This window comes from Poeciliopsis prolifica, unplaced genomic scaffold (assembly GCF_027474105.1).
Source record: "Poeciliopsis prolifica strain line A6 unplaced genomic scaffold, Auburn_PproV2 SCAFFOLD008, whole genome shotgun sequence".
In the NCBI taxonomy this organism is placed as follows: Eukaryota; Metazoa; Chordata; class Actinopteri; order Cyprinodontiformes; family Poeciliidae; genus Poeciliopsis; species Poeciliopsis prolifica.
In genome coordinates, this window is record NW_026562383.1 from 3837556 (window position 1) to 3860228 (window position 22673).

The window sequence follows — 22673 nt, forward strand, 5'->3', positions numbered from 1 at the left end:
TGTTTCACCTGAAGGGTTGTGAAAATGATTTTTGCTCCCTCATGAATTCTTCTGTTTTGACTTTGATTTGTAAATCTTTCAGATCATAAGATAGTAACACAAGCCCGAGACTTGTTCCACTTTCAGGACCACAGCCATGGAAGCTAAAATCCACAAATACTTCTGACCCCCTTTAAGAACGCTTTCAACTTACTATTTAATAATTATAACAACAAATGTAACTGAATATGTGTTCATATGCACAGCAGGAACTGCCTAATCACTGTCACAGAAGCTAATCTACAGTCTTCCCTGTTTCTGCTTTTGGGAGTTCAACCAATCAGCTGTAAGGAAAATACAGGTTGGGTTAGCTGCTTTACAGACGCTAGCCAATTACATACCAAGTACCATTGCAGCCAGGTATTTTCGCTTCCAAAGCTGCATTTTCTTTAAATTGTTAGATGTACTCTATGAAAAAAATCTCCAAATAGGCAGTTTTTTGCAGAGTAATTGGGGTTGAAAAATTGAGTGAATACCGTCCCACAAACAGGCGGGAGTTCACTGAATCTAAGAAAGATAACCTGAGTAAATACCAAAGTTGTCAAATGCTGATATTAAAGGGAAAAGCTTTGCAAACCCACTTGGCCCTTTGTGAAAATAATTATTGTCTGTAAACGCTGGTTCACCGGCAAGTACCATCATCGCTTTTACACTGCTGCGAGAAATGACAACTCTGACAGCATCTTGGACAAATTTAGGTCCAGACTTTGTCCTTTTGTTATACACTGCTTTTTTGAGTTATTCAGCGATGATCTTGCTGTTGTGCTACCTAAACCAAGTCTGCTTGAGTTTAAAAGTTGGCTGGACAATTGGCTTGGTGAAGAAGAGTTTGTGGTTTTATGAACTATTTTTTTTTTATCAAGTCAACCAGGTCCTGAAATGGTAAAAGAGCTCAGACTGGAACATTTTGGTTGGGCAGCCATTCCTGCCCAAGATCCTTTATAAATAAGGATTCTACAAATATAGAGAAAGATTTTTGATTCCCAAAGATTTAGAAACAGCTTTGTAACGTTTCCACACTGACGGATTGCACAGGTTTTATCTCTCATCTTGTTGATAAATTTGTTCATTTTCAGCCTCCTTCATGTTGTCAGACTGATTCTATTGGAGGGATTTATTGATATGGTGGCAGTCGGGCCTGGTTCGGAGGGGCGTTTTCCCAAGACAAATGAAAACAACATTTGAAAATATTGTTTTATATTTACTCAGGTAATCTCTCATGAGGTAAAAAAAAAAAGACAAAAAAAAGCTTTTTAAGTGTGACAAAAAAGGCAAAATGGAAGAAATTTGTGCAGGGGGTGAAGATTTTTCCACAGCGCTGTCAGTAGACCTCAGGGGGAGTAGAGTAGGAGGCTTGAGTCTGCGTACTGGGCGAGGTGGTCCCATAGTCTCGGTCCCAGTATTGGTTGAATTTACGCCCCCCTATATGTGCGTGCGTGTGTGTATCTCCTCCTGGAGCAAAAATCAACATGATAAAGCAGCCCAGGCTCTCACCGGGGCCTCTCATGATTGGCAGACATAAGAATATCTAATCAGAGTCTGTTTTATGGAACCCAATAGCCTTTTATCAACTCAATTACAGCGAAGCATGAAAGATTCATTTTAGATCCATTAACTGCTAATGAAATGAGGGGGATAGTTGTTTCTTGCCGTCCGCAGCACAAAGCGTCTTTATGAATAGATTTTTACTGCCCACACCTATCCAACCATGCAACCACCGACAGCCCAAGTGAGAAATAAAACGGTTGTGACTCTGGAGTTTTTCAGGAGCTGATGTATCACCAGACTTTTCTCTCGTTTTCTCTCCCCCCTCTCCACCTCGTCGTACGGCCCAACGCGTAGAACATCAACCACTTTGATCTTTTCGGCGACATGTCCACCCCTCCCTCGGTGAGTACCTCCGGCAAAAAAGAAAAAAAATAATAAAAAAAAAACAGCGCTTTAATATCAGCGGAACCGACACGAGGGCGCTGGTGGCGATCAGGATCGCTCTGATCTCAGTGCGACTTTTAGGTGACTTTGGGAGAGGTGACATGTGTGTCCTTCCAGATGCCCCCGTCACCTGCCAACACGCTGGACCCGAACCGGAGCAGCCGCCAGCAGCAGCAGCAGCAGCACAACCCCGCCGAGCTGTACGCCCCCTTCAGCCCGACCTCCGTGCCGTCAGGTAGACGACCACGCTTCCTGTCTCACCTCCGATTCAAATTGGGAACACGACAAACTCCATCATTCGCTCGCTTCCTCTGAGTGGAAGTGGTAGATCAGCAGCAGTTGACAAATGAAAAAGTTAGAGACAATTAGCTGTAGGCATATTTGATATTCATAAAATTGTGCATGATATTCAACTCTTTCACATCATTTTGAAATGGCTGAACCACAAATGTGTTTCATTGAGTTTATATGAACTAGGTTGGGAAAATAAACATTTTAATAATTTTATAGATCCACTGATGAATTTGAACAATTATGCACCGACTAATAACTAGACAGCAAAAGGTAGCCAAAGAGATTTTGTGTTTTGGAATTTGAACCAAGTGAACCTGAAGCTTTGCCTTTTGTCTGAACGTATTTACAAACCATCTTAAATGCAAATTCTGTACTTTCTGTACAGTTTTGCAATTTTGTTTAGCTTCTTGGTGTTTGTGCACCCACCGTGATGCTGGCACCACAGTGGGGATTGTGTGGCGTATTTTATAGATGGTTGGTTGGATAGATAACTTATCCCTGTTTCAAAATTGATTTGTAGTAGAATAATGATACAGGCGTATCTCAGGCACAGCCTCACACAATCACTCAATTTACAGACCAACCAGGCATTCCTTCAGATACACTACATACATATTCATATTCATGTATGTAGTGTATCTGTAGTAGCTTAAAAGCTTGTGGAACCAATGAGAACTTTTACCTGTTTTCAGTCAGAAGAGGCAGTTAATACAGTTGTCCAGGTAAAAAGGGTTTTGTCAATCATAAGTTTGTTTTCCTTGTTGAGCACAAGCTCCTTGTAAATACTGTCCACTGCTCTAAAGTTTCCTTTTGGTTTACTTCCATGTTTGCTGTTTCCTCTATGCGGAAGTCAACTACAAACTTGACTTCTTACAGCTTTTCAAAATGTCCCGTTTTAATAGGATCCTTGACTAATAGTGAGCAGATTCTCTGGTCTCTGGTCTTAGTCTGGTCCTCTTGGCTGCTTCTCAGTGTCCTTCTCTCGCCATTGATTGGTTGAACTCCTCCTTCAGACGATGTTTGTCTCCTCCAGGTTATATGACCATGGGGCCGGTCCAAGCGGCTCAGTGGGCCCAGCAGCCGTTTCCCGGCCAGGCTCAGACTTTGGCCTTCCCCGTTCAGGGCCCCCTCCAGGTGGCTCAGGTCCTCCCCGGCGGTCAGCCCATCATCCTGAGCCAGGCCAACATTTTCCCCACCACCCAGCAGCAGTGGGCGGCCATGGCAGCGTACATGCCGGCCCAGACGGTGGGGGTCGGAGGCCACGCCATACCAGCTGCCATGCTCCAAGGCCTGGTCCCCATTACCACCGTGTGCCCCCAAGCGTGCGACCTGTCGGCGCCTTCCTCGGCCATCACCAGCCCCCAGCACATGGCCGACCCCGCCCTGCTCCAGAGGCAGCTCAGCCTGGGGAAGGAAGGACTGGGCGCGGACTTGGACACGGGCGAGGGCCCGTCCACATCGGGAGCGGGACCCGGCGTGGTGTCCGGAGGGGCGAGCAGGTGCGGAACCCCTTGCCTCATGAGTGTGCCTGACACGCTGGTCTGCAGTCAGCTGCTGCCTCCTCAGGCAGCGGCCAATCAGGAGGAAGAAGGTAGCTGTAGCGACCTTGATCTGTCCAGGATGACTTTGAGCCCAGGAACGTCCACCTCACCATCAACCGAATCACGTAAGTGTTTCTGAACGCACTTTATTCAGGCAGTTTCTATCAATCGGTCAATCATGTTTATTTGTACAGCATATTTCATCAACAAGGCAGTTCAACGTGCTTTACATCATTAAAGCATAAAAACCAAAACGTCATAACATTGTCAATTGAGAAACCGGTGAGATACCTGCCATTTTACACCATTAGCTTTTCTGTAGTTTGCTTCCTATAGTAAAGCATTAATCAAACTACGGTGCACGGCATTCTGGGTAAAGATAACCAAAACAAACACACTAGTCATACAGCAGTGGGAGAAAAGGCTTGAGGTCTTTTACCAGAGACAAAAAAGAAATCCTACAACTGCTAACATCTGACGCCACTCCACTTTATTTACATTTTGTGAAGATGTTTCGATCAGCGTCTTCTTCAAAGAGTTTTGTGTCGTTTGCTTCAGTGGTTCTTGGTGCCGTACCAACGCGGGCGAGGAGGGCGAACAGGTTTCAGATCATTTGTCAGTGCAGTGTGAAAGTGAACCGCAGCAGCTGAAAATGTAAATTTGATTTGGGACTAAAACTGCAACATTTGAGTCCATCAGGTGTGAAAACCTAAAAAATTTCTACCTCCAGAGGGTTTCATCACCATGACCCACCAATCATTGACTGGAAGGACTGTTGAGTTAGTGACCTTTGTTTTCCTGGTGACCTTCACTCAAAGAAACTCCCTCTGCTTCTCTTCTCACATTCATTACTGCCTTTACAGATGTCTTGCTGGCCGCTTTGAACTGTCATCTTTACTATTCCGCTGTCTCCAGTTTTGTGGGGAAACTGTCGTCACAGCCTTCGCCTTTCACGTACCGCTAATTGTTAGACGTTTGTGTTTGCTTCAGCTTTCCTGCGAAACGATCCGCCCGTCTGCCTTCCCGCACACCTTCTCGGTCTTCTTCTGTCCCTCTTGAAGAGAAGGGAAGCGGCTGACCGCCTGTCAGAACGAGCCTCGTCTGAAAGCCAACGTCGTCGAAGGCAGACGTGCTTAAAGGTCATGATCTAGATTCCCATCTCTCATCTCATCGCATTCCCCCGGCTTTCTGTTCGCAGCATCCACACCCGCCCCTCAGCAGAGCTCGTCGTCAGACTGCCCTCCCTCCCAGGGCAGCGACCCCCTGACAGACCACTCCCCCGTTGACCCGGAGGGACCCCCCAGCAACGCCAGGGAGGAACAATCAGTAAGTGCTTGCCTCTCCCACTGGGATTCACGGATCACACTTATCAGCAGATTCTTATTGCAGTGGGGAAGATGTATGATGTCTCGTGTGATTATCACAGGACTGAAGTTATTTACGTCTAGCAACACAAAAAAGTCAAATCACTTACACACAAAAGGTCAAACATCAATTAAGTGTGTTGATTACTTGGCGTAATGAGGTGAAATCTTTTAGAATGATTACACCTCCCAACATTTGGGTGGGAAGTCAGAGTGAAGAAGAGCTGATCTGTCTCCGACCCAGGGTTCGGCGAGCTCGGACTCTCCGCTGCCCAGCGAAGCTGGCGAGCCGACAGAGCAGACGGGTCAGCAGAAAGACAGCTAGAGGGACGCAGGTGGTGGGAAGGCGGTGAGCGTTTCATCAGCCCGTTCTTCCTCTCATTTCCCACAGATATTAATCAGCCGTCTTCACCGCGTGACATTTGTGTCTCCACTCCCCAACTCTTTTTCTTGTCAATGCCAAGCGATTTCCCTCGCCTCGTCCTTTTCCCCCATAAACCCATCTTTCTGTCCTTTATTGGCTTCATATTTCCATCTGTCAGCTTGCATCCCAGTTTTTACTGTGAATGGAAAGCTTTGCTGCCAACCGCAGCCTCCATGTAAATCAATCTGAAGCTGGGAAGGCACCACAGTGACATCTGGTGGTGAGGCTTATAACTGCACTAAAAGAGTTTTGTTTTTTGTTTTTTCCTTCATCTTCCATTTAGGGATATGGAAGCTTTCCGTCCTGAAACTGGAGCTGCTGGGAAAAACAAGACGGACAAGTGACTGTGATTACACAGGCCAGCTGTTGTTTTTTTTAAAATATATATATACAAAAATATATATCATTTAAAGGATATTTCTGGCTATCAGAGGAACTGCTTTATTTTTTCTCGAGAGGCCACACACTGTATTGCTCTCCTCAGCATGTCCAATCAAATAACTCTTCAACCAGGAAGTGACCTTTGACATCGGACTCCTTTAGCGGGAGGAGCGCGCATCCTTCCGTTTCGAACTGGGAGAGTCTTAAAAAAAAAAACGACGTTGATGATGCTAACTAATTTTTTTTTTTTTTTCCTGACAAACGTCAAAGAGGAGCAGCATCTCTCCGTGCGTTGGCCGCAGTACGCAGCAAAGTTTCCCGTCGCCTAGCGCCGCCGTTTCACCAGTCTGCATGAACAGACACGGCTGGTGGGAGCTGGACGATCTCGGCCGAGGAAGGAAATCGAAAACTCCGATTCTTCGTCTTTTATAAGCTGTGAATTCCCAGCCGGTGACGCCGGAGTCGACGCAGACGTAGAAATGACAAATTGCCAAACGTCTCCTTTGTAAATAAGAATCTTTCCCCCGTGCCCTCCTGAAACCCGAGCCTCCGTGCCATAAGATAGCACTCTGCCTCTCGGATGCCAACTACGTGTGTTTGTCTGAAGCATCGCTCCACCAGCATCTCCAGTCTCACCATCTGGAAATTAATTTACATTTTTTTGTTTCTTTCTTGGAGCCATGTTTTTTTTAATTATCATTATTATTTCTAATTTCTAAAGACGCGTGTGTTTTTTTTAAGGTTTTGGGGAGGGAAGGGAGTGAACTGTGAATATGTGTTGCCTGTTCAGGCAGAATAAAGTCTGATGATTCTCCGATGTGGGCGGAGCTAGAGGTGTTACCTTTTTACCAACATCTAGTGGCAGATTTTCTTAGCTTTTTAGATATATGTCATTTTCAACCAAGGTCGCGTTGTTTACAATTTGCCTCTGTCTGTCTGGTTTCTTGAAGAAACAATAGGGGGGGAAAAAACTTAGTAATGCATTGGGATAAAAGACGTTTTCCTATCACTGGCAAATTTATTTTACCTTTAAGTCACATTAGAACCACAAACTTATATGCGTTTTGAGTTTGTTTTTTTGTTTTGTTTTGTTTTTAGTTAGACCAACACAAAGCAGAGCATAATTGTTACACATTTTGTCAGCAAAATATATAAAAATCAGGTCTTTCGGGGTGTATTTCCCAGCTTTGATTTAATTCAGCTGGTTCTTCTCTGCAAAATATCGCAGATTAAATCTGATTGAATAGCGACTGAAAGTGTCAAAGTTCTGACACTCAAGGAGACGGAGGCTACCGGTAACAAGCTACTAAAACAAGCTAGCTGTGCCTGGCTGTGCCTGGCTGTGCCTGGCTGTGCCTGGCTGTGCCTGGCTGTGCCTGGCTGTGCCTGGCTGTGCCTGGCTGTGCCTGGCTGTGCCTGGCTGTGCCTGGCTTTTTGAAGTTACTTCGGAGTTAGGTTTGTCTCATTTTAAGATATTTGCACTAGAAACTAGACAAAGAAATCTGCTTTTTTTCTTTTTTTATTCAAACGTCAGATGCATAAAGTTCGCATCAAACACTTCTGTGATAAAAACAAACGAAATAACAATTCGCTTTACGATCGTGGACCACCTTGTGTTGGTCTATCAGTTATAATCACTAGGAAATAAATCCGAGTTTGTGGTTGGAATGTGGCAAAATGGCAAAACTGTGGACGGTTCAGCAAACAGAAAGCTCAACGACACGCGTCTCCTCTGGGTTCGGTTTTCGTTGTCCAGTCGCTGCTCCCGTCACGCCACCGCGTTGTTGTAACCAAGCACTTACCGCACTTCGTCTCCACGTGAACAGTCCGAACCACAGGTCACCGACGCTTCCTGCCAGACGATACCAGTCATGAACGGTCGACTGACAAACGAGACAAAGTGTCCCAGAATATTTTGTAAAGTTTATTTATGGAATTAAGAACTGCGCTGAGAAAGGGATTTTTGTACGTCTATGACTCCTCCCCCCCCCTGTGCCCATATGCTGTATCCATGACACTGTTCTGTCACAAATAAATGACCATGTGATTCCCAAGGTTACTGCTGCGTTTCTGTCTTTCCGTGCGAGGTGACAGTGATGGGAACAGCCGACAGGGGCTGCCCTGCATCAACTAATAACTTCTTCTATACTGTCTCTCTTTTTAATAAATTCATATTTGCTTTTAAGCTTTACTGATGACGATTTTCCAATAGGTTAGGTAAAGAAAAATCTGTATGGATGAATCAAATGATCAGTTCCTTTCCAGGAGACGCTCAATGCTACATAATGGAAGATGTTTCTCAAGATATGGTTTATTCAGAATCAATATAAAGACTGGTTAGTATTTTTAATTGAACTAATGCTTTTGCCAATGACACACTTAAATAAAACCGAAAAAAATGAAATAATGACACTAAACCGCTGATGACTGAGAGAGGGGAAGTTTTCAATAAATTACTTGGAGGTTTCTAAAGGAATGACTTTAAACTGGAAGGGTAAACTGGGAACGTTCAGCTCTCCAGCTCACATTGGAGTCAGTGAACTCCACGGCTTTGGTGGGATAAAGAGTTTTACCCTACCAGGTCCGAAAGTCTGGCTGCTTCTCCATCAGATCTCATCAGAGTCCGACTCTCTGCCTCCCCACTTGGCTGAGGGATAAATCTTGAGACGAGTTGCTGCCAGGAAATATCAATAAGATTTCTTTGACTTTATTGTTATTATTCTGTTGGGTTGCGCGTAATTTTGACTTGACGATTTTGTCCCAGGTGACAAAAAGTTTGGACTCCGCCGCTGTAAGTTGTCATTTCTTCAAACCTACTAAAAGATTTATTTTTGTATAAAAAACAAACACACGCAAAAAAATCCCATAACTACCGTATTGCGCCACGCTCCTTGGAATCAACAGACTGCAGCAAATTCCTGCGATTTCGCCACCCTGTGAAAACCACAGTTTGGCAAAGCAGAACAAAGGCTAAAGGTCGCAGCGCTGCAACTCGACTGGAAATGATGGTGCCACCGTCCCAGACTCGATTATTTTTCACCGCCACCGTGTCGTCAGAAGGACGTTTCCTGCGTGTGTCAGTAGCAGATATTACGTGTCGCACATAATGCAAATGACAGACGTCTCAGGCCCGTCCGCCGAACTTACCAGGGAATCAACGTCGTTTTAATCAGACTGTGTAGAACCTGTGGGAAACACACACACACACACACACCTCGCAGTGCAGCTCTGTGGCCTGTGGGATTGTGCGTCTAATGGTGGCAGTGGGTTCATCTTGAGGCCGGTATTGATCAGCGCGTGTTTGCACAGCGAGCAGAGAGCAGAGCTTTCCCCTCAGTCACAGCGGCTCGTAACACACAGTCATGTTTTCTGTGACGATGCAGCCGAGCAGATTCAGTTCCCACAGCTGCCTGCTCGCTCTGACGCTCAGCTTGGTGCTGCTAAGGTAGGAGATTTATTACTTCTGCTCAGCTGTAGCTTCCCCCTGACGCTTTGCTGATGTAAAAAGAAAAATGTTCCGATTTGTTTGTCATCTCAGCACAAATCGTTTTGAAGGGGCAGTTTGATGTAAGATTGACTTTTGTGAGCTTTATATCGTGTTGTAATGCTATTCCCTGGTCAAAAAGCACCTGGAGTGTTGCTCTGATTCCTTCATGAATGTCTGAGAAATCCTTTAATCTCCATCGCAACCATTCAGTTGTGTTAAAAAAGCTTGGTGGGACTGAGCGCCACCTTTATGATGAAGCTTCTTCTCAGAGCGGGAGTTTTCAAGCCTCTGCCTCACAGAGCGCAACTCCTTCCACACACACACCCATACACACTCGGCTCCTTCAGACTAGCAGCAGCAATTAGCAAACGCCTGGTGGAGCTGTTCATTTGCTGAGCTCATTTCAGGAGCTGCTTCTAATTGCAACGCTGGTAAAATGTTGTTAAAGGTTTAATAGAGGAGCCATGTTGTGATGACTTCCTGAAGGCGGAGTTTCAGAAAGAGCAAGAGCTTCTTAAAGAGACAGTGGCCCAATTTCAAGGTGTTAAATTACAAAGTGGCATTTCTTTTCAGTCATGTTTAATATATTCAGTTGCAGGTAACACAGTTACTGGACTGTGCTATAAAACGGTCCTGTGTGCCTGTGAAATACACAACGCCGCCCTTTTAGATAAACACATTTGCTTTCAGGCTGCATGTTGTTAGTTCTGATTTCTCGTCACAGTGAGTTTCCCCGAACACGAGCAAGCGATCAGAACTCCAGTGTTCGTGAAACCCGTTCAGTGGGAAACCAGGTGGTAGTTCAGCCAGTGGACTGCGTTTTATCGGAGTGGAGCCGTTGGTCCCGCTGTGACACCTGCACCAAGAAGAAAGTAAGTTGCGACGTCGAGGAGGCAAAGACACGGTTCATAATCGTGCTTCGACGAATGTCGGGCAGTAACTGATGAGACCTGAGTGAAGTTTTGTCACCCTGCCTTCTTCAAATCGAGCAAAATTGGTGTTTGTGTCGCAAAGATTTGAATTTGCGCTGTTGTCATTTAATATTTTGAGAAATCATCAAATGTCAACCAGACCCCCAACTGTCCTACAAAACCTTTTTGTTGCACAAACCTGAAATTAAATAATTTAAATACATTTTGTTTAGCTTTGTTATGTGTGGGTAGGGCAGGTTTATCTATGGTGACCTCTGGAAACCAGGTCCTTTGTTTGGTTTTAATCTTAAAAATTAGAATTACACAAACCAAAAGTTTTGCTGCAAAAATGTAGCACAGCTGATTGGATCCACATTTTGCTCGACTTTGTAAAGGCGCGGTGTCTGGTTGACCTTTGAATGGTAGCGGCACAAATTGAAATTTTTGCTGCACACACCAACAGACATTTCAAACCAGTAGCAAAACAGGATTTTTGTTTCCTTTGTTGTGTGCAAAAATATTAAAATAAATAATTGTATTATTTGCAGTTTAAAATGTACAAAGTTTCCAACTAGGACTAAGTTGGAAACCGAAAGGTTTCCTGAGGCTGGAACTCCACAAGGGAAAGTTGGGAGTTTCTCATCTGTTTCAACACTGATCCCAAAATCCAATATGGCTGCCAGGCCTTTTAGACCTCTGACGATTTGGAAAATGAACAGCTTGAAAAAGTCATAAAAGCATTTTTAGCATTAATGTTAATAATGAGAGCTTGTGTGCTGTTGCCCAAAGTAAAAGTCGACTGAAATGTAAATCATTTTAGAAACGTTTGCTAGCTTATTAATTAGCTGAGGCAGAAAAAGCTGTCTGTTTTTGTTTCTGCGCTTTTTTTGTGTTGTTTTTAGTAAATTAAAACCAGTTAATGTTCAGCATGAAAACAGACCAAAAAAAACTAGCAAAGGTAAATATATGTCCAGATAGTAAAAGCTGAACTGATTCCACTGACAGCAGCAAATTAGTTTGACCTGGAGTCAGATTAGAGACAGATTACTTGGTGGCAGAGAAACGATGGGCTTTTTGGAGGCTTTCGACATTTGAATATTTAAGAGCCAGTCAATTGGCGTGCTGTGTTTGATCAGAGGAGAGCTCTGTGTGGACTGTAAAGAGCTCCACCGCTGACAAAGGTCAGAGCTGATCCACTCCAGTCCTCCACCTCACCCACTTCACAAGAGAGGGGATTAATAAAGCTGACATGACAAAGTGAGAACAGCCCACGGATGTGATTTCACCCATTACGGCTCTCTGGTGGAGCTCCGGAGCCACAGGATGTTAGAGGATGTTGGCAAGACGATTTGTGCTGACACTCGGCGTGTGTGTCTCCCTCCGACTACAACCAGTACCGCTATGCCAAACTTGAGCAGCCCTCTCAGTTTGGAGGAGAGCCGTGCTACCTTCACGGCACCCAGGAGGAGCGCTGCGAGGTTCCGGCCCGCTACACCTGCGATAACGTCCCTCTGTGTGAGGGTTTCCTCTGCACACAGACAGGTAAGCTGCACGTCTGTCTCCATGTCTGGTTTACTCTAGTGACCATATCTATCTATTTTTCCTCCAGTTCTCAGTTGTTATGCTCTCTTGATTTGGTTTGGTGAAACGCCCATAACATATATTAACATTTATGTCTGGAACATGACAAAAATTTGACTTTTACAATAAAGTTCAACAACATCTAACAACTTCTTCTGGTGGGCTGATTTGATATTTCCATATGTTTCCTCGCATTTTGCATTGATGACATATGAAACACTTTTTTCCATTATTATCTGACATTCAGTTGGCCTAATTTGAACCTTTGACAAAGTGAAATCTTAGTTTCATCATTTTCTAAGCCTGAAGCTCCAATTATAAACGTCTTAACTACTAGAAGCACTCTGAGGTCAATAACCTAATCTTCAATCCTGATGTCAAACTTTTTCATCGGAGGGAGTTTAACTAAATTGTCGTTCATTCAGAGAAATTAATTTTGCGGAAGCTTAATGTTTTCATTGTTAGCAGAAACGCTAAACAGAAAATTAGTCTATTATCAGATTACTGAAAATATGCCCAGTGCTGACTGACTTTAACACTGGACAAGCAATTTCATTCATCATAAAAGTTGTCAACCATATACACAGAAAGAAGAATGTAAAATATGAGCCAGAAGCAGTGCAACCGTCTGAGAGCGTCTCCTTCTCGTCCCCCAGGTCGCTGTGTCCACAGGACCCTGCAGTGTAACGGAGAGGACGACTGTGGGGACATGTCCGACGAGGTCGGCTGCACGAAGATGTCCAAGCCCTGCAGGGTGGAGGCAGAAGAGTACTGGGGGATAGAAAACCTGGCCAAAGGGTGAGTCACTTTGCTGGGTTTCTTTGTTCCTTCTGCTGCCGTTTGTCAGACTTTACTCTCCGCATCAACGCTGATACTTTTCCTTTCAGGATAAACGTCCTGACCAGCCACCTGGAAGGCGTGGTGCTTGATAACAGATACTACGGAGGCGGCTGCCTGCCTCACTACATCCAGGACGTCCCGTTCAGGAAGCCTTTCAACTTGCAGCAGTACACGATGCAGGTCAAAACGGCTGACTTTGGTCAGAGTCGCATCGAAAACGGAACATGACACACAGAAATATGTTTTATACAATGAGAAGACAAAGATGAGCAAATTTGATCCTTCCTGTTTTATTTACATTTTCTCAAAATGGAATATGTTGTTGGGTACAACACAACATTTTGGGGGGGTTTTGTCTTTTAATAGCCATATATTTTTTTTTTTTTTTTTGCCTTCCTTGCATTTTTTTTAATGGGCAAAGTGGACAAAATACAACATATTTTTGAAGAAAGAGTCGCTCTCTTGTCTGTTATAGAGGTCATGAGAGTAGATCGCATGTTTTGGTTTTTTAAAAGGAAACTCAACGCTCACCTCTTGGGTGATTTAGACAGATTTTCCAAACTACAGGAGCTGATATTCCTCAAAACCATTTGAAGCGCTTCAAATCACGGCAATGTCTGTCCGTCATCCCATAATATTTTTCTGCCTACAGACGAGAGGTTCGTACGATTTCACCCTGCAGTCGTTCGAGTCGTACTCTGACTACATGGATCACACTTTCAGGGAGCGGATGACCTGGACCTCTTTCTCAATTGGCGTCAGCATTCCGGGCGTTTTCAACTTTGGGTTCAATTACGGCTCCTCCAAATACAGGAAGTCTGTCAGCAAGATTCGACGTGCCTCCGGAGTTGTACGTTTGTCCCTCTAGCAGCTCTCTAGACAACCAGCTAACCTGCAGCGCTGTGTTCTGAGAAACGTCACGTTCCCTCACCGTTGCTCCCTGATCTCTAGACGAACAGCTTCATTCAAGCCAAGGCGGAGCTGGAGCTGGCCCAGTACATCCTGAAGGCCGACGGCTTGGTGCTTCACCCGGAGTTCCTGCAGCGCCTTCGCTCTCTGCCACAGGCGTACGTTTATGGGGAGTACAGACAGATCTACAAGGACTACGGCACCCACTACATCACCGAGGCCGCCCTCGGAGGAGACTTTGAGCACACCACCATCCTGAACAAAGAGAAGCTGGACAAGTCAGGTCTGGAGTGATTATGGCACCAGAATTCAAACCGCGTAGCATGGCAACATGGTTTAGATCTGATTTTCAAGCACTTAAAAAGTAATCACACTCTGGTTTGTCATCCTAGATTATAATTTGGAGCAGTACAAAAATTGCCTGCAGATTGGCTTCAAGATTGGGGTGACCATTAAGAAAGTTCCTGTATCCTTGGGCGCTGGAGGTGGATCCTGTACTGGACTTCTGAACGAAATGGGAGGTGGGACTACGTCTCTGATCGAATTTCTTACACCTTACTCACGAGTTGCACCCCACGAAACAATCCTCTGCTTGCATTCAGAGGACACAAAGAACGGGGCGACGGTGGAGGACTTCGTTGCCGTCGTTCGGGGCGGAAGCAGTGAAGCCATCACTGCTTTGTTGTCTCAGAAGCTTCCCAGTGAACAGCTGATGAGGCTCTGGGGTGAAGGCGTCCGTTATAACCCGGACTTCATCCGCATGACGGTGAGCTCAAACTGCACACTTAAAAGATTTAGGTCCACTTATTTTTTTTTATGTGTGTTGCTTTCCTCCGACATCAACCAGGTCAATAGACGTTTGTTTCTGTGTGTTTCGCTCCTCCATTGTCTGAGGCGCTAATTAAGCTGAGAGCAATGAATCAGGTCAGACAGCTTGATGCTCGGCCAGCGTTGGCACAGTTACAAAGAGTTACAGTACAATAGAACAGATCAATGACAATTTAGGGAGTAAAACAGCTAAACAGTCCAAGCAAGTTAGCGTGCCAGAGAGAAATCGGCTGATGTTTTGCTGTTGGAAACAAGTTTATGCTGGCTCAGTGGAAAAACCTCTCATTTTCAGATGATTTGAGCAGTAAAACAAGAAGCATTTGTTACGATTGAACATCACTGTGTGTATGATCAGACCAAGCCGCTGTACGAGCTGGTGACCTCCAGAGACTTCGTCCAGGCCGACAGTCTGAAGAGGAACCTGAAGAGAGCTCTGTCCGAGTACCTGGCTGAGACCAGCGCCTGTCGCTGCGCTGCCTGTCACAACAACGGCGTGGCGGTTCTAAAAGGTATTAGACTTTGGATGGTTTCATAAAGTCCTTTCTCGTTTTAACGCGAACCTTAACTCGAGGAAGTTGTTTTCTTCAAGTGAAATTGTTGCTTTTTCAGTCTTTCTAAGGACTTTTGGTTCACTCTTCATATAACGCGGTCATCCAAAGACCCAAAGAATGGGTCTCTGGATGACCCATTCAGACCCATCAGACACATGAACTCATATTTCACTCCTGAACACTGAAGAGGTATTTCAGGTCCTGCTGTTAAACAAAGTCATCAGCATGTGAGGAAGCTGCCAGTTAATGGTCAATCATCCACATTTCTATGCTGACATTGGTTGAAAGACCACAGAGTAATAGAAAAAAAAAATCTGATTGTCATCTTGTGGTGGGATGCAAAGACTAAGGCATTTCAATAAATGTTAATCGAGAAGTTAAAACACGAGAAACTATAGGTGGGCCAGTCAAATTCAATCAAGAAACGTCAGTCAAGGTTTCAAGACAAGCCTTGATTGAAGAGCTGGACTGTGTGGTCTGTGAGACCAGGAGGCGGCGGCTTCTCTCAGGATGACCAGCCGTCATCCAGAGGTGTTCACCGTCCGCTAGTCTGTCTGCAGCTGTAAAGGATTTCAGATTGTGTCCTGACTTGTCAAAACCTGCATTGACGGTGTGCCTTCTGTCAACCACAAACGTAAATGTTCAAACTTACAGTTACACATTTAGAACTTGTTCAACGCGACATCTGAATTTAAATCCAACGGCAGCAAAAGTAATACTGTCTGCTTGCTCGACAGGCACAAGGTGCGAGTGCCTGTGTCCTGCCGGCTACAGCGGACGGAGTTGCGAAATCACTTCCAGGCGAAAAGGTGGATGAAGCCGAACGCTAGAAGTATTTTCCCGATGCACCACACATTTCATCCTGCAACGCACCGAGACGTGACGAAAGGCGTGCTTGTTTTACCGTAGAGTTGGGCATCGATGGCGGCTGGAGCTGTTGGGGAGCGTGGTCATCCTGCGGCGGGGGTCAAATGACCCGGAGTCGACAGTGCAGCAACCCGGCACCGAGCAGCGGCGGCCTCCCATGCAGGGGGCTGCAGCAGGAGTCCACTGAGTGCTTTTAAAGTCTCAGATGTTAAAGAAGAGAAAGTAAATAAAGTATCTACCAACATGTATGTGACTTGGTGTTTTATTCGAATGATTCGTCCTGTGAGAAAGTATTTAATTGAGGATGAGAGCGACATCTTCAGCTGAATCTAGATCAGGCACTGATCTAGATTACTCACATTTATCCTTCATACAAACATAACATAACTTCCTTACTGTCACACGCAATAAAACCGAGATTCTTGAAAAGAATAGAGGCTCAAAGATACACAAAGTCTCCAAAGTTCATTTATTTGTTTTTACAACTCATTGACGATGACTCGTTACCCCGTTTCTATGTGGAGGGAGGGGGAAAAAATTTTTCCTTTTAGCATCGGCGATTCTGATTGGCTGAGCCCAGGCAGGGTGCCCCGCCCCCTTCAGGTGAAGGATTGTTGCAGGCTCTCATCCTGCTTTTCGTTCCTGACGAGCAGGAAGACCACGCCCCCCAGCAGGACCACGAGCCATCCGTCCTTACATCTGTCAGACAAAAAGGAAACTGTTTCTTTCTGCTTTACTTAAACAACTGTGGTACATTTTATATCAAAGACGAATCATTGTTAACGAGCAAAGGCATAACATGGCTTTTAATAAGCTTTGCTGATTAAACCGAGTCTACAGCAGCAAGCGGGAATGCTAGGAAAATTTGGCTTGGACGAAAGTACCGGAAGTCTATGAGAAATATTTCTATGTTATTCCTCTGTGTGAAGGCTGGAATCCAAATTCTAGTGAAACCCATTCAGTGTGTTTACGTTCTGTCAGCTATAACGGGCTTCATTCCAACGAAGACATCAAGAACCAACTCCCTGAGCTCGTTCGGTGTCCCTCAGGGTCACATGATGGGCCCCTTTGCTGTTTCCAAAGCAGTGCGAGGCATAACTGCTTATAACCTTTGCTTTGAAAAAATTATTTCAGACAGAAGTAGCAAAAAGCACAACGTGTTGCTCTCAATGTTTTTGTTTGTTTTTTCTTAGAAACTGACAGCTACAAGTGTCATCGAAAATTTGAAATGTCGAGTAAGTTTGGCCCCAAATTCTGCCTCTAAACAAACAAACAAAAAATCCTTTTTATTGAAAAGCTTGAGTGTTTATGTAACTGGGATGTTTCCATTAAGCAAATGTATTTTTGTCATTTCAATTTTTTGCAATTTTATGGTTAATAAAAACGCTTCTATTTTCAACTGCGTTTTTATTGACCATACAAACGAATGGCCCACTGCAGTTTAGCGAAATACTGCAGAACTGCAATGGACCACCCGTTGTTTTTTGTTTTGTTTTGTTTTGTTTGCATCAACAATTATGTGTTAATGACCGGTTGTTACTACTGACAGAAATGACGGAGAGTTGTGGCGCTGCATGTTTTCAATCGACTTCTTGTGCGAACAAATGTGCAATTTTAATTGCTTTTCTTGTTTGTATTTCTTCTTTTTTTTTCTTTTTCACAATACACACATTTTTTTTTCTTCACAAAAGTTTTGTGATTGGAACGCAGCTAATATCAAGTTTTCAAGACATCTGTAAATAAATAAATAAAAAATAAAAACGAGCACATTTAACCCAAAGTGTGAACTTTTTTTTTTAAAGGGAATTCATTTAGTGGAAACTTTGTTTGCTATCCACAGGGAAACATTTTCAAGAAATATACATCAATTAAACCTTCAAACCGCATATAAGAAATACCAACCTACCCTAATTCAACCTTTAGTAGTTGAAAATGTTTGTAGGTTTTGGTTGCTCACCTCTCCTGAGCGTCTCCTCGCAGGCCACGCCCCGGAAGCCCGGCCTGCAGATGCACCTGCACGAGGTGCCTGAGAGGACAGGAGTCCCGTTGTGCCTGCAGGGGTCGCACCGACAAGGGTCAAACTCCCGCAGATACTCCTCTATGGCCCTCTCCAGGTTTTCCACTCTGGCTCCTGCGTGGTCGGCCGCCGTGCTGAGGCGCACAGCCTCAAAGATCGGCAAGAGCTGCAGTCAGGAATGGAAATCGGTGTGAGATTTTGGCGGGGATCGCAACGTCGCCATCTTCTGACTGCGTTGTCACCTCGAAGTCAATCAGAGCCGGGTTGTATTTGAGAGAGGCCCCCCACTTTCTGTACGTTTCCTGGTCCTTGATGACCAGCAGTCCTGAGATGGTCTCTGTGATCCCCCCTTTGACCAGTTTGATGATGTCCTCAACCACGGCCGACTCAGAGGAGTTTGCTGCAACGAACAAAGCAGTGATTTAAGGCTGCGACAAGCAAGTTTGGTAAGATTTTGTGCAACGACACAAAATGTTGCCAAGTATTTTGCTACTGGTGTAACTATCTTAGTGCATTTGAAATATTCAAAACTAATTGGAAAGTCAATTTTCTTAAAGACAAGACATAGGAACCTGTTTTAAGTCAATTGTTCCTTAATATTTCTATAACGGTACTAGTTCCGTTGGCAGGTTATTTCAATAAATGGAATACTTGGTTTTTCTGATTTTGCGGAGTTAAATGTCCAAAGTGAATCAATAATTAAAGATGGAAAAAGGCACACCCACCTGAAGTACAATTTCTCACCTCTAAAATAGTCCTTGTTTTTTTCACAGTCTCTTAGATTAACCTTTAGATTTAAATCTTCGGTTGCAGAGACTGGGTAACTTATGCCGAGAGACATTCCGAAGCACGACTGAAATCTTTCTGCTTCAATATCTGGAAGAGTCAGGAAAGAAGATGAAACATTTTCACTCGAATTGCTTGATTTCCACCAGAGCTCCTAATTTAAACCAAGCAATGTTTGATTACTTGACTTGGCCATAGCCGTTTTATTTAGGACGGCGACGTATTCCAGAGATCCCCCCATGGTTCCCTCTGTGACGTAGTGGGTACCGAAGGTGTTCAGGAAGCGGGAGTAAACGCCAAAGTCGTACTGTTCAGGAAGCTCCATGAGGGCGATGTAGAAATCTTCGTGAAGCATCAGCTGGTTGCTTCGCATTTTGAAGTGGGCAGTTTGCACTTTGGACCAAACCCTGATGAAGCTGAAGTCCTGAACATAAAGCAGAAAACCCCGAGGTGTAAAGGTGGTACGATGTTTTCTGAACCAAACAAAGCGGATACCCAACCTTTTGTGTGTGTGGAACGTTACTCCAAATTATTCACAGACTTTTCTCTAAAATATTTAAAGAAATTGTAGAGTGGTATGCTGAAATATCCTCATACAATGAGGCTGTAGATCTTAGCTTATACAGCTGTGGTAATTTGTTTTGCACTGTGCATATTAAGCCACATTAGGTGTTTGTATTATCAAAACAGGAAGGGGGAGTAAACGCTTAGAGTGGGTCCAAAGTATTTTAGTTATTTGCTGTGGCTTGTCGTCCCTAATCCTCTTTATTCATGGGATGGAAACTACAACTTCCTTCTAATAATCGGGATCTGCTCTAATTTTCCTTCTTGCCACATTAAATACCAAGAAGATACAGCAGATTATGTGGTTGTGATGTGACAAAATGTGGAAAGATCCAAGGGGTTGTAAATACTTTCAGAAAGCGCCGTGTCCTCGACAAACTGTGCGTACTTTGTTTCAGCTAATAATTTTTTTGCACCAGTTACATAAAGTGAAATTATTTGGGTGCTTAAATGTTGCTGACTGTGGGTTTAAAAAGCAAGACGTGGCTTTCAGATTGTCGTATTTCTTTTCTTCAGTTTCATTTCAGGGACATAAACGCGGCACAATATTTGATTTCACCCAGGAGTTCTTTTTTTTTATTATTATTATGCTGATTGTCATCATAGTCCTTTTATTGATTGTTTTTTAGAACGTACCTGGCTTTGATATTTTGTGAGGTTCTTGAGAAACTCGGATTCTGCATTATTGTTCACTCCGATTTCCACATAAGCGATCCCAACAGAGAAGCCCCAATTGGAGGACGACATGGACTGCCTCGCTTCCAGTAGCCTTTGCATGTCTTCAAAATATTCATCGGAGCCCTGGGAGGTGGCTTCAGCCTGTGACGGGTTCACCTTTAGTTACATCCATGGTTTTTCTGGAAATCATCAATTTCTACTTTACATAAACAGCCACCATACCTACCACAAAACTGTAGGTATGGTAATTGTAAGGCTTTCTGTAGTTCTTTTCATCTTCATTGTATTGTAGGCTCTCACAGAATGCATCATAGATTAGTTTACTCCATTCTCCATTGTAGACGTATTCACACTTTCCTCCAAAGTACTTAGGGTCAAGCACTTGATCCATAAAGTCTTGAGTTAGGAGGTTGTAGCTTTAAAAGAGAAAGCAATAGTAGTTTGTTTTCAAACAAGGTAAGTTCATATCTGCGGAAAGCATCCAGGACTCACCCCTGCGTGCCACGTTCAGCACCAGGAATTGGGATCAAGGTTGAACACTTGTCCTCTCTCTGGTTGATGCGATCGCATTCGTCTTCGTCAGAGAAATCGTTGCAGTCCTGTTCTCCGTTACAGCGAAGGGATTGGCTTATGCAGCGTCCTGGAAGGATGAACAACGGTTCAGAAACACACAAACCTCCCTTGACTTTGAAAAAGCAAGTCACCCTAAAAGTCCTTTTGGCGGGACTTGCCTGTTTCGCTGCAGGTGAAACTGTCCCCGCAGTAATCCTTGACCATGCACTGGGAGGTCGCCGTTGGACACGCCAGCCGGTCCCACAACGTCCCAACACAGGCTGTCCCACCAAACTGTGCGGGTTTCTCCAAGTGTCGAAAACGTGACTAAGACGAAGTAACGAAGCTTGTTAAGTGTGCGGCAATGACACAGAGATAAAGTGTGTGACCCAAAGATGAAGGCCTCAGTCCTCGACATGCCATCAGAGGTTTGAGTCCTAACCTATATGTCTTTCCCCTCCATCATAACCCAGTTTCTTGTCCAAGAACTATCAAATAAAGGTCAGTAAGGTTGACTTTAAAACTAAATATTATATATATAAATATATATATATATATGTTCCATTACATTGAAGCTGGGAGTTATACAAGTCAAATGTTTTATGATTGTATTGGAACTACTGCTGGTATCTTCCCGCTCACTCTTCATGGAGGCAAAAATATCAGGCTTCATTTGACAGAATGAAGCCTACTGTACCCCAAAGAAACAGAAGGTTGTGGGTTAATAATTACAACATTTAACAAAGTTAAATGATCAGCCAAATAATGCTTTGGTTTTGATTTCAGGGAAATGATTACAATATCAGTGACTTCAAACAATATGTTTTTACAAATGATGTATTTTCCCACAAAAGAAATGACCTGGAAATGAACCTTTTTCATAAGCAGTTATATTTAATGCAGAACCCAGCTACTTTTAGTGGTGAGAGTTAAAAGGTGCATAGTTGACCCAGTCCTTCCTTCGGTGACCCCTGTAGCACCAATCTAGAGGACGTGATGATCCCATCACGTCATCTAGATTGTGATGGGATCATCACAATCATCACATCATCAATCTAGATGATCTGATGATCGCATCAGATCATCTAGATTGGTGCTTTGAGAAAACAAATGGAGGTTTTGGTTTTTTGTGTGTCACAGAGAAAAACGTCCTCACCGTTTTATCTGTGCAGGAGTCGCACCGTGCCCAAGACGACCACCTCCCCACTCTACAGTCGATGGGATCCGGACCGTTTGCAGCTCTGGCCCTCCTAACCATCGCAGCAAAACATTTCTTTTGTCACACACTAAGCCCAGCTTGGGATTTCTCAAACTGATTGTTTGAATTGGTGAAGTGACAAATACTGCACCTGGCCTGAGAAGTTGTCCACGGCTTCCTGATCGCGTTCACAGTTGGGTTGATGAGCAGATGCAGAGCACATAAAGCCACAACCACATGACTGAATGTCCCCATTTTGGAAAATGATCAGGGAAGCTGAAACATATCGCATCACAAAGCGTATGCCATGGTCCACCGCTGCTGTCTGCACCAACAAAAAGTGAATGATTGATCGAGAGTCAACACAAACTCTTACAAAAATGGGGAAAGTTTTTTTTTTAACGACCTATGACCCTCTGTTCTGGTCGCTGCAGAAGATACATCACAAATGCTCTGTCCTCAAACAAAAGCCCCTAATTTATGTCTTTTTTCATTCAGCTTCTTCGGTTCAGTTTCGGTTCATTGACACAAAAATCACTGACATACTAAGGAATCAAACACCTTGGATAGGAAGACTGCGAACTCATTTCGTGGTTATAGATTAAGTTTGGTTTTATAGACTGAAATTTGGGGAGTACTTTGTATTAACCAATTTAAAAATTGTAAACTATAATAGTTTCCTCTCAATTTGTGGCAGGGACTTTTTACAATGTTTCTGTGGAGAGTTTTCTTCTGTGATGTTTTTCCAGACTGTTCATCAACATGAAAACTCGCACTCATCAACACAGATTTACTTCCTGTAAAACAGAGTATACATTTGTTGTAATGATCGCTCAGTTGTGAATATTTGACACCAGAAGGTTTCTACTGAAGTTTAGTGCAACTCTGCAATAAATTGTAGGTGATGTATATCTTTAAAGTAATGTTTC

At 43.9% G+C, this 22673-nt stretch overlaps 3 protein-coding genes across 9 annotated transcripts in view; 2 read left to right on the plus strand and 1 right to left on the minus strand.

The window, feature by feature from the left end:
* dab1b (DAB adaptor protein 1b) overlaps positions 1 to 8034 on the plus strand; it is a 55568-nt gene extending 47534 nt beyond the window's left edge. For 5 of the 6 annotated variants that reach the window (XM_055032592.1, XM_055032591.1, XM_055032590.1 and 2 more), the window contains 6 exons: positions 1882 to 1929; positions 2089 to 2206; positions 3299 to 3931; positions 5005 to 5132; positions 5415 to 5519; positions 5878 to 8034. In XM_055032592.1, the coding sequence (XP_054888567.1) occupies positions 1882 to 1929; positions 2089 to 2206; positions 3299 to 3931; positions 5005 to 5132; positions 5415 to 5495 (1008 nt within the window). In that variant the 3' untranslated portion in view covers positions 5496 to 5519; positions 5878 to 8034. The remainder of the gene's footprint in view (positions 1 to 1881; positions 1930 to 2088; positions 2207 to 3298; positions 3932 to 5004; positions 5133 to 5414; positions 5520 to 5877) is intronic. The other variant, XM_055032594.1, reaches the window with a different exon arrangement.
* A 1023-nt stretch (positions 8035 to 9057) lies between these two features.
* Positions 9058 to 16197, plus strand: c8b (complement component 8, beta polypeptide). 2 transcript variants are annotated; one of them, XM_055032587.1, is made up of 12 exons: positions 9058 to 9420; positions 10187 to 10334; positions 11768 to 11915; positions 12611 to 12752; positions 12842 to 12974; positions 13447 to 13644; positions 13746 to 13986; positions 14096 to 14224; positions 14306 to 14469; positions 14887 to 15040; positions 15820 to 15891; positions 15992 to 16197. In XM_055032587.1, exons 1-12 carry the CDS (start codon positions 9338 to 9340, stop codon positions 16144 to 16146), a joined length of 1767 nt encoding a protein of 588 aa, XP_054888562.1. In that variant the 5' UTR covers positions 9058 to 9337; the 3' UTR covers positions 16147 to 16197. The 2 variants fall into 2 exon arrangements, with proteins under 2 accessions (XP_054888562.1, XP_054888563.1); XM_055032588.1 differs by having other exon boundaries at positions 15972 to 16006.
* Positions 16198 to 16404: 207 nt separating this feature from the next.
* c8a (complement component 8, alpha polypeptide) lies at positions 16405 to 22079 on the minus strand. Its single transcript, XM_055032586.1, has 11 exons — positions 21896 to 22079; positions 21703 to 21796; positions 20726 to 20873; positions 20487 to 20634; positions 20221 to 20410; positions 19953 to 20135; positions 18936 to 19176; positions 18711 to 18842; positions 18209 to 18366; positions 17907 to 18132; positions 16405 to 16648 (listed from the first exon to the last, which is right to left on the minus strand). The coding sequence occupies exons 1-11, from the start codon at positions 21997 to 21999 to the stop codon at positions 16497 to 16499; spliced, it is 1776 nt and encodes a 591-aa protein (XP_054888561.1). The 5' UTR covers positions 22000 to 22079; the 3' UTR covers positions 16405 to 16496.
* Positions 22080 to 22673: the final 594 nt, after the last annotated feature.